Source organism: Gobius niger (genome assembly GCF_951799975.1).
Source record: "Gobius niger genome assembly, chromosome: 1".
Taxonomy (NCBI): Eukaryota; Metazoa; Chordata; class Actinopteri; order Gobiiformes; family Gobiidae; genus Gobius; species Gobius niger.
The window spans coordinates 48,704,562-48,714,992 of NC_136852.1; the positions used below are offsets into that span (position 1 = coordinate 48,704,562).

General features: G+C 42.0%; 1 protein-coding gene across 1 annotated transcript in view; it reads left to right on the top strand.

The window, feature by feature from the left end:
- Window positions 1–9,851, top strand: part of tacr1a (tachykinin receptor 1a) — a 110,096-nt gene extending 100,245 nt beyond the window's left edge. Inside the window, exon 5 of the mRNA XM_079568319.1 lies at window positions 9,497–9,851. Within this exon, the coding sequence (XP_079424445.1) occupies window positions 9,497–9,827 (331 nt within the window). The 3' untranslated portion in view covers window positions 9,828–9,851. The remainder of the gene's footprint in view (window positions 1–9,496) is intronic.
- Window positions 9,852–10,431: the final 580 nt, after the last annotated feature.

A 10,431-nucleotide genomic window follows, 5' to 3' on the forward strand; every position in this document is an offset into this window, starting at 1 on the left:
TCAGTGAGATTCACCTCATGTAAATAATGTGGCCTGACCTCAGGCCTTTTTGTGACAGACACTTAGAGAACTGATGGGGCTTATATTTTTTACTGTCAATGTTGCTGTAATTAATTGCAGTATTTTTATACATTTCCATATTCTCTATTTTTAATTTAACTATGGATCATGTGTTCGCATATGTGTCCTTAATAAAGATTAAATTCATTGACATGATAATGTAGCTCTGAGAGAGAGATGGAGAGAAAAGGCTCCTCACTTTACTGTTGTGACGCTTTTAAACACTAATACAATGTGTTCAAAGTCATAAAGGTAAATATGGTAAAGGTGCTTTTTGTCCTGCTGCAGAGCTGTAACTTTTCCAGCACATATTTAGCTGAACAACTGAAGTTTCTCCCTCGCGTTCTGACAGTCTCCACCTGTTTCAGAAGCTCCTCTCTCACAGTCCGCTGCTTTTAGTCTGTTGAAAAAAGTTGATAAGTCGTCTGCAGAAGCGCCGCATCTCCCTGTCTGATGTTGACATTCTCGCGTCCGCAGCAGCATTGGCGCTACGGCGCGGTGCCTCGCGGGAAATGCAGTTCTAACGTGTTTAATGCAATTTACCGGCGGGTCGCATATTATATAAATAAGTAATTATCTCGCGGGCCGCAAAATATCACCTCGCGGGCCGCATTTGGCCCCTGGGCCGCATTTCTAAGACGCCTGTATTATTTGATATGCCACTGATGATTTCTCAAAGACCTTTTTGGAGTCGAGCTTCAGTTTACTCTCTCCACCAAGACTGAGAAATCGAGCAATCCCACCATGCACTTCTCCATCCTGCTGCTGCCGTGACACGGTGCTGCTCTGGAGTCTTGTCACTTTCTCCCCCTCCCCCACAAAAAGCCCTTCGTCAAACTCTGAAGTCGAAAATGTTTGAAAAATAAAGTTCACAGGGGACACGCCGGTTATCTTGAGTATTCCCACCTGTCGGAGAAATGGCAGCGCGTATAAACACATCGACTTGAAACATCGTTGCTGTCTCCCGGGAGCTGCTTCATTAACATTCCCAGGGTTAAAAACAGCTCGTGATGATTTATTGATAAAACGTCATCATTTTGAGAGCAGTTTTACCACAGAGATTGCATTGGTTCATTAATAAAGTTTGCAATGAACATATATAATATATAAGTTCATGTTTATTTATATCCAATGGCATATTAATTAGGTGTGTTTTCATTGGCTGCCGAATGAAGTTTTCCAGAGAGCGTTGATATTAGGTGGGTAAATTATTGTGGGTAAATCACAAGACATTCTTCCACATAAATGTAGACATCGTCCAACAGGATTATGTGAACAGGAGGAGGAAAATAAATAACACGTCAGACCAAAACTATGCCTATACACCTCATCATGTTTTTAAAAGGTTTATTGATAATAAGGTGCCTCTGCTCAGACCAGCTGTACACACAGGTCTCCATAATAGATTACTTCAAAACTGTACTTGTTTTATTTAGTTGAAGAATTACATGTGGTAGAAGTGACTGGACACCACCTGATGAGTCTCATGTTAGTGAAGCTTAAACGTCGACTGGACTGGGTTTGGTCGTTTTCTATTCACAGAAGCTTCTTCTTCTTAGCTCTTGTTGTCAGAATGTGAGAGTGCCCCGCCCAGGAAGAGTGAACCAAAACTACAGCATCACTCAAATAGCAAGCCTTTGTTGCTCTGCTCCTGAGTCAGTGGGCTCAGACTAGGGCTCCACCGATATGGATTTATGGGGTTTGATACCCATAACGATATGAAGGGGATATTGTCCGGTATTTTAAGTTATTTGATTTGATGTAATTTTTGTTTTAATCTCTCATATAGCCTATAGTTAGACATTTATTATTATAGGTTTGAGTCATATAATGTAAACATATCTAATAGGTTTTTTCTAAGGCCGATGCCGATTATTGGGGATTTTGATTGGCCAATGCCGATACACTCCTCTGAAATTTTTGTCTATAATCCTGTGTATGATGCTTCTAAACGTGTCAGTGCGCAGTATGAGGGGTTTGGGGCTGATTTTTTCAGGAACTTCAGAAGGAGCTTGTTTGAAAGACAAAAATCAGTAGATTCCAAAACCAAAAAGGGCAAGTCTCTATCTCTTATGGCTCCGAAATAATAAGCAAAAGTCTACAACATTAAATACATAAAATAGGTGTGCAAACTTGCTCAGATGACCCATTAGCAATAACAAAGGCTTTAGGCCGTCATAGAAAGGAGACACAAATGAAATCAGATATGACACAAACATTTTAACCTTAATCAAATATGCTGATGACATGGCATTGGTTGCACGTCTCACTAGCATTGACTCGGTGGCTCACTATGTAAACTCGACAGTCGAGCTTATGAAATGGTTCCAGGACAATAAACTTCAACTTAACGTAAATAAGACAAAAGAAATGTGCTTCACCAGCCAAAGGAAACTGGAGCCGTCAAATCCACTGTTCGAACCACTTCAGTTAAACGGACATGATGTTGAGCAAGTGGACTCATTCAAATATCTAGGAACAATTTTGGACAATTCTTTCACATTTAACAAACATGTTAACTGTGTTTACAAGAAAGCTCAGCAAAGGCCTTTCCTCCTGCGTCAACTGAGAGGTTTTGAAGTTAGTGACCACATCTTATCAAGGGTTTATCAGTTTTTAATTGAGAGCGTACTGAAGAAGAAGAAGAAGAAGAAGAAGAAGAAGAAGAAGAAGAAGAAGAAGAAGAAGAAGAAGAAGAAGAAGAAGAAGAAGAAGAAGAAGAAGAAGAAGAAACTTTATTTATATAGCACCTCTCACAGATAAAATCACAAAGTGCTTCACAGAGAATCACAGAAAACATTACAGAATTTACATAGGAACAATCACAGCATTGTCAACTAAAAGCTCGTCTAAAAAGCAACGTCTTCAGCTCCTTTTTGAAGGAATCAACAGAGTCGGCTGTACGCAGCGACAAAGGAAGGTCATTCCACAATTTAGGAGCAACGGCTTCAAAGGACAGATCACCTCTGGTTTTAAAGCGGGTTCTTGGGACAGTGAGGAGGTTCTGGCCCGAGGACCTAAGGGTGCGACCCGAGGAGTAAGGGCACAGCAGGTCAGATACATATTTGGGAGCCTGACCATGCAGCGCTCTGAAAGTCCAAACTGAAATTTTAAATTCAATTCGAAATTTGACGGGGAGCCAGTGCAACGAGGATAAAATGGGAGCAATGTGTGACCGTCTGCTAGTTCCTGTTAAAAGCCGCGCTGCAGCATTTTGAACCATTTGAAGACGATTCAAAGCAGGTTTGTTAAAACAAGTAAACTGATACTGATATTTAACATAGTCTCTTGGTTTGGTCATTTAACTGTCAAAAACAAAGCTAAACTTGGCAGAGTTGTTAAACCGGGTAGTAAAATAACAGGCCAAGAACAAACCAGTTTATCTCAGCATTATCGTAAAGCAGTGCGTCGTGTCTGTATTAAGATCACAGATGACGAGAGCCACCCATTGTCCCACCACTTTGAGCTCCTTCCATCAGGGCAGAGATACAGACTTCCTTGTGCCAAGAAAAATGTGTACAGGAATTCTTTTGTTCCCTTTGCCATCAAGGAGCTGAATAAGTTGTAGGTATTAATGTCGTTCAGCCAGTCTGTTCCTTTTTCCTTTCCTTAATGAAGTGTACCTGCTGCTACTGTGTCTGCAGTGAACTGATTTTATAATGGACTGATTTTATTATGTACATTGCTGGGCAAATGTATTAGAATGTATGAGCAAGCCAAAGGCAAATTTCTGCCATCATTGTGCATGGTAGACAATAAAGTTTTTTCTATTCTATTCTATTCAGACTCTGTTCCCATCGAAAGGTCCATGAGACACTAGCACCCACAATCTCTTCAAGTCCCACAAGTCATTGTCACACACGATAATGAAACAACAGATTTATCACCTGCTGCTTTTTCTATGGGACATTTTCACAGAAAGGGGATGATGTTGCAGTTCCTAAAAGTGTTATCCGTTTTGATATCGATTGTTTAGTCCCAGATAATTGAAATTCAGTTGTGATCGATCGCTTGCCGTCTCCTTTGTTCATGCCTGTCACCTCAGCTCTCGTCCGCTCAGTCCAAGACGCTCTCAGCTCTTTCACCTTCGACCTCTCCTTCTTCCCTATCGTCATTTTGTGCCCAAACTTGTACTCCGCCATTATCTCTTGCGATATAGTGTTCATTTTGACCTCACATTAACAGTGTTTATCGCGAAGAGCCAGCAAAATCTATCACTTCCTCTAAAGGTCGGAGCAAATGTGTGTGTTGACATTTGCTGCTAATTTCCATTACAGTAATAGAATGATGGATACGAGCTCTGCCCGGACTATTATTATCTCAATTATGTCCAAAGCCCTCATTCATTGGCAGCACGCTTCGACTGCAAGTCTGAGCTACTGGTGACGAAACACAGCGAGACCACATCAGAGGCAGAGTGGTCAGTGGGACATGGGAGATTTCCAGGTACGCTGCTTTTCAGTGGGCCCACCCTGAGCTGGGCATCAAAGGGGGCACAGCACAGAAGTGTGGCCAGAGCTCCGCCTCCTTTCTTGACTCAGAGCTTTGATGAGCAGCGCGCGGGACAACACACACACACAAAAAGATTCTCAATGGGGTTAAGATCTGGACTCTATTGTGGTCAAGCCATGTGTGAAAATGATGTCTCATGCTCCCTATTTTACAATCTGAGCCGGATGAATCCTTGCATTGTCATCTTGGGATATGCCCGTGCCATGTTGGAAGAAGAGATCCATTGATAGAATAACCTGGTCATTCAGGATATTCAGGTCGTCATTCTTTTCCCCTGAACCTGAACCTGACCAAGTGCATCAACCCCAGACCCGAACAGTTTGTTAAGTCCAGGTGGCCACTTATATTTTTGGATCTGGCAGTGTATATTTATTATGCCTGGTGTAACAAGGTCTGCTGACTGCTGTAGATGCGTTTGCGCTGTTGCCTAGTGTCACATGGAAAGAAAAACATGCAAACCCCAGTTCCTGCAGCTTGCTGAGAAGTCAATGTATTAATAGGAAACCACTTTTAGAGGTATACTGTTTACCATGGAAAAGTAAAACAACATTACTTTTTGATTCAACTGGCCCAGACTCACAGTTATCCAACCAACAAGCAAACAGGAGCTTATGAAGTGAATATTTATGTGAGACCCCATTAGCACTAATGCTAGAGTTCGTTGTTGCTTTCATCCCCTTGGGCATAGTCTGTACTTTAGTTTAGTTTATCCATTTATTTGAATCAGGGACAGCGCACAACATACAGTACATTAGCATCAAGCGCGAGAGATGCATTATGCCGGGTTATAGCACAAGTGCTTATTTCCACCTGCGGTCCCTGGACAGCTTGATGGAAACATTTACTACTGACATGTACATCACAAAAACAAAAACATTATTAACAAAATCAGCATTACAAATCATTTGCATGTCTCCAGTCATTTTCAAACCCCAGTGCAGTCACTGTCTCCAAAGCACATCATCAGTTTACAGGAGTTGTTCTCTACTGGACCCATCATTACCCCAAGATGACAAACTGCAACCCAAACAAGAAAGTTTAGGATTGGGGGGGTATTATGCAAATTCGACTTTTTCAAGCTTTACATCATGTTATTATGTCATTCCTTCATTAAAACATGCCTGAAGTGTTGCCTTGGCACATTCACGTATTTTTGAGTAATCTGTAAAAACTCTGATGGCAGCCATTTTAGGGATAGGTTTGCCTGAGTTCTCCTAGGAACGCCGCCACCTCCTGGAGACGCCTCCGAGCTTTCGTCACCAGCCGAGTAACCAACCACTGCTCCTCAGCAGAACCCCCTCCCCACTGATGCCACAGACAGCGTGTGGAGGGGGCGTGTCTAAAGGCTCAGAGGTTCTTAAAGAGACAGAGGCCTATTTCAAGACATTCGCTACAGCCATTTTGAGAGAGCAATTTTATACAAGGCAGTTTTTCTAATTTACTGCATTTACAGACCAACAGAAGGTTTCGTCATCATTGTAGTGTGCTATAGACTGGTGCTATGTGATTGAAAAAAGCATAATACCCCTTAAAATACCATATTTAAACACCAATTTTTAATGATTTAAGCGCTGAATAAAAGAGCATATTACCAAACATTTTCACAGATATGTTTTCAGTGGGTAAATGCAGATGGCAACGCGTCATACAAGGGGGTGTGGCCTCATCGAGGGGGAAGAAAATTTCTCATTGGAAACACAATTTGTCTCTCTTTTTAGCCGTTTTCCAGGGGCCTATGAACATATTTAACATACACCAATAAAGTAAAGCCAAAAATGGTTAGCTAACATTAGCATATGAAGCATGAAGCTAACGTAGCTTCCGGCTTAGCATTGTCCGTTTATGTGTTCACAGTGTGAGCTGTTGAACCACTTTGCTCGGCTCCGTGTCTCTGTATCTTTTTCGTAAAAAGCATTTGTTAAAGTAATCATGGAGAAATGGGAGAGAGTTTTCTTTTGTCTGTTTGTTGTGTTCCCCTCTTGCTCCTTCGTACAGGACCATATATGGGCATTTTCAAAGATGCTGTCTGTAAATGCATATACATGTTTCCTGGCAAAGGCTCGCGACCCACAGAAAATGGTTCTGCGTCCCACAGAAAATGGTTCCGCATCCCACATAAATGCTGGTTTGTACTATGGGGAGGCACAACAAAGTGTAAAAGCTTGTAATAAGTGATAAGACTGCTGGAACATTATTCCATCGGCGCATGGCCACACATGAGACGGCTGAGTCTCCAACAGCCATTCTGCGTTTGGGAGTCGGCCTGCACACAATCCGGCATGGACACTTGACCCGCTATATGTGAATAGAGGAATGGTACGTTAAAGCTTTGACGACCTATAAAAAGATAATCTTACATTCATCGTAGAAGAAGTTTTTCAAACCCGACGATGTGTTTGAGTTGTGGATGTTTCGCTCCGCGTCCTCTTACTTTCATCATCTAACAAGCAATAAATAAGTCCATCAAATTTCACTGGACCTCAGAGCCACTTACACTCTCTGAATCACTCTCTCCCTCTTCAGCCATCGCAGTCACGTGGCATCAGTGCTGTTTCCCACCTGTCTGAGCGCGAGGTGCAGGTGTCATTCATTCGGACACAGGTTTTAATGAGAGCTTGTGTTCTCGGACGTGGGGCCGAGCCTCCTCTGACAGATACAAGACTCTGTTTCATGATCTATGCTTTTGATCTGAGCGCTGTAGGACGGGCATGGGCATGTTGGAGAGAGAAATAAAGAAGAGGGGAGTGGAGGAGGGAGAGAGAGAAACAGGTAGAGACTGGCTTTCAACTTCACAGCAAAATTTGAACCACTGCTGAATGACAAATATAGACGTAATCACAGACGGGATTGGTTAGTATTGATGTGGTTGTTGAGCATGTTGTGGAAATGGTGGTACAATAATATCTTTCATTGTCGTGCTGTCTTTGTAAGCAATACCATATGATAATTCTTCATTGAACAGTTTAGATCTGTGAATAGAGCACTGTTCCATAGAGCACTGTTCCATCTGTGGCCTTGAGTCCCGGCTCCGACAATAATGCTGAATATTTCGGCCTCCCGTTTCAACCAGCCGTCAGATAAAGCCCATCTCAAAAACAAACAAAAAACTGCAAAACTCCAACCAATCAAAAGTCTACATGATCTATTACTGGCATTGACTTTCCTGTAGAACGAGGAAAATAAACCCATAAAGCAGGACAGCAATAAAAACTGGTGATGTTTAATAACTTAAGGAGTCCAACATCCAAAATCACAAGAAGAAAAAAAGGATAAGACGATGAACAGAAGGAACAAAAACCCAAAGGAACAAGAGCTGAAGTTGACAATGAACTGATAAGAGACAAGGGAAACATTGAGGCATAAAACCATGAGGGAATGAGGCACAGGTGTAACACAGCGGGGCGGGGCAGGTAATCAACACAAGGGAAACAACGCAAAACCACAAGAACAAGATAAAACACAGGACTAGACCAGAGACAAAGACAAGGAAACAAAACAGATCAGTTACTTTGCCAAATATCCATAATTATTAACAATCTTAAATTAGCTGATAAAATTACTTTGAACGTGTTCAACTGTTTAAACAGTGGTTCTCAAACAGTTCACACCAAGTACCACCTCATGAAAAACGTAGAACTTCCACGTTTAAACAGGCCAAGATTAAGATCAAATCAATTAACCTCTCAACCCCCACATAAACTGAGGATGAAAACACAACACAAACGTGATAAAAAGTGACACAAACGCAACAAAAAAGTAACAAAAATGCAAAGAAAAAGTGCAACAACAAAAAAACTGACGAATGTGCAACAAAAAAGCTACAAAAGACAGTCCCTCTAGGATTTCGCGATGTTGCAATCGCAACTATTAACGCAATATCAAGCAACCTCTGAAAAATCAGTGCGGAGTTGCAACTTTTCCAAAATCCCGCAACTTGTCGACATTCGTCCTTTGGTCTGTTCTACTCAGATTCTCATTCGTGGCTCTGTGCTCACAGAAACAGGCAGGTGCCTGTTGGCCCCACCCACTTTCTGTAGCTGAGTGGAGGATACGAGAGGGGTTGTGTTTTTTTTAAATTATACAATTATCTAAAATAACAGATATTTTAAGTCTTTTATTATTTCCCAGAATCTGTTTGGTTAAAACTGATCTAAACTAAAAAATAAAATATATTGTTTTAAGCAAAAAAAACTTTTTCATTGCAACTTTTGGAAAAATGGCCCACGAAATCAGGCATTTAACCCCGCAACAATCACAAAAAATGCCTGAAAAAATCCTGGAGGGACTGAAAAGAGCAACAAAAATGTAACGAAAATGGGGCAGCCAAAACAGTGACAAAAACTCAACAAAAAGTGAAAAAAAGTTATGAAAAAGAACGTTAAAAAAGTGACGACGACAACACGGGCAAAAAGATCTGTTGAAATCAGTTTTGTTGGTCTTAGCTTTCAAATGAGGAGTTACACTGGCCAACAATCTGTAAGCTCCAGTTGAGAGGCTTTGAGTTTTGGGTAAAGTCAAACTGGATGCATAAATCAACTAATCTCTAATGAATAAAGTCTAAAATTGCAGATGACCCATGTCACCTGAAGAAGCCCAAGTGGCACTGGCTTTAAAGACATGACTTCATTATATTCCAGCTTTGTATTTTTTGTTACCAATTATCGAGGGTTTGCAGGAGATGTCACATCTTGGGCACAGAAGTCAATTGAGTGTCAGTGTTGAGTAATGAAATTTGAGATTTATTTTGACAGTCTATAATGGGAACAATTTTCAGTGAGTTCACAAGTGATTATAGATGTTGTATTTTGAATCCAATCCACTGTATTTATATTTAACTTCATACGGACAAGAGTTTTCCAAAAGATTCTCGTTACTATATCTGCGTTTTCAGTCTTAGACCCGTGATTTCTTTTCCTCCCTGCAGGTTTCGCGCCGGATTCAAACAGGCTTTCCGCTGCTGCCCGTGCGTCCCCCGAGGCTCCTACGAAGGCCTGGAACTCAAGTCCACCCGCTACCTCCAGACCCAAACCAGCGTGTACAAGGCCAGCCGAATGGAGACCAGCGTTTCCACCGTGCTCCAGGCGGGGGACGACGGGGACCAGGCCAAGCCCAAAGCGGTCGCCGCCGCCTCCTCCGGGTTGACCGCCCTCAACTCGTCCCTGGACCTCACCTCCAACGGCTCGTCGTCACGCAGCGTGTCCAAGACGGTCTCGGAGACGTCCAGCTTCTACTCGAGCAACAACCTTCACGACTGAAAACGGTTTGGGACAATGGAAGGGGGAGGGAGGGGGCGAGACTGTTTTTGTCACTGCTTTGGCGTGGTGTGAAAACTTAACGTAAAAGTGCTTGAAGTGACAATAGCTAAATGTGCATCGGACTATTGTGCCCAGGTTCTTCACAGTGTCGAGCAGTTTATAGCTTTGGGATCCGTTCCTTTCAGTGAGTCATTCAAAAGTGTTATTTTAAGGCAGGGACTCCCAAAATGGTTACACTGAGCTGGGGTCCCAAGATGAAAAGTTTAGGAAACACTAATCTGAGGATTAATTGTGGAGAGTGACAGTTTTAAGTAACATCGTCCCAACTCGGAGCGGGAAAAGATTTTACACTTGAATTACAGTAGGTATGACAGTGATTCCTGGGGTCCGGAGAGCCTCAGGGACACTACAGGGGCCGCCATAGCTTGTCTACAAAACAAAACAGTATTCAACCTGCAGTCTTTGCTAAATATTGCTTATTATGTCAAAATAATAATTTTTAAAAAAATCATTTCGATATAGCAAATAAATCATTTTTGGGGGGCCCCAAAGAGATAAAATAAAACGTATACATGCGAATCCAATGACATCACGCATAGCTCCG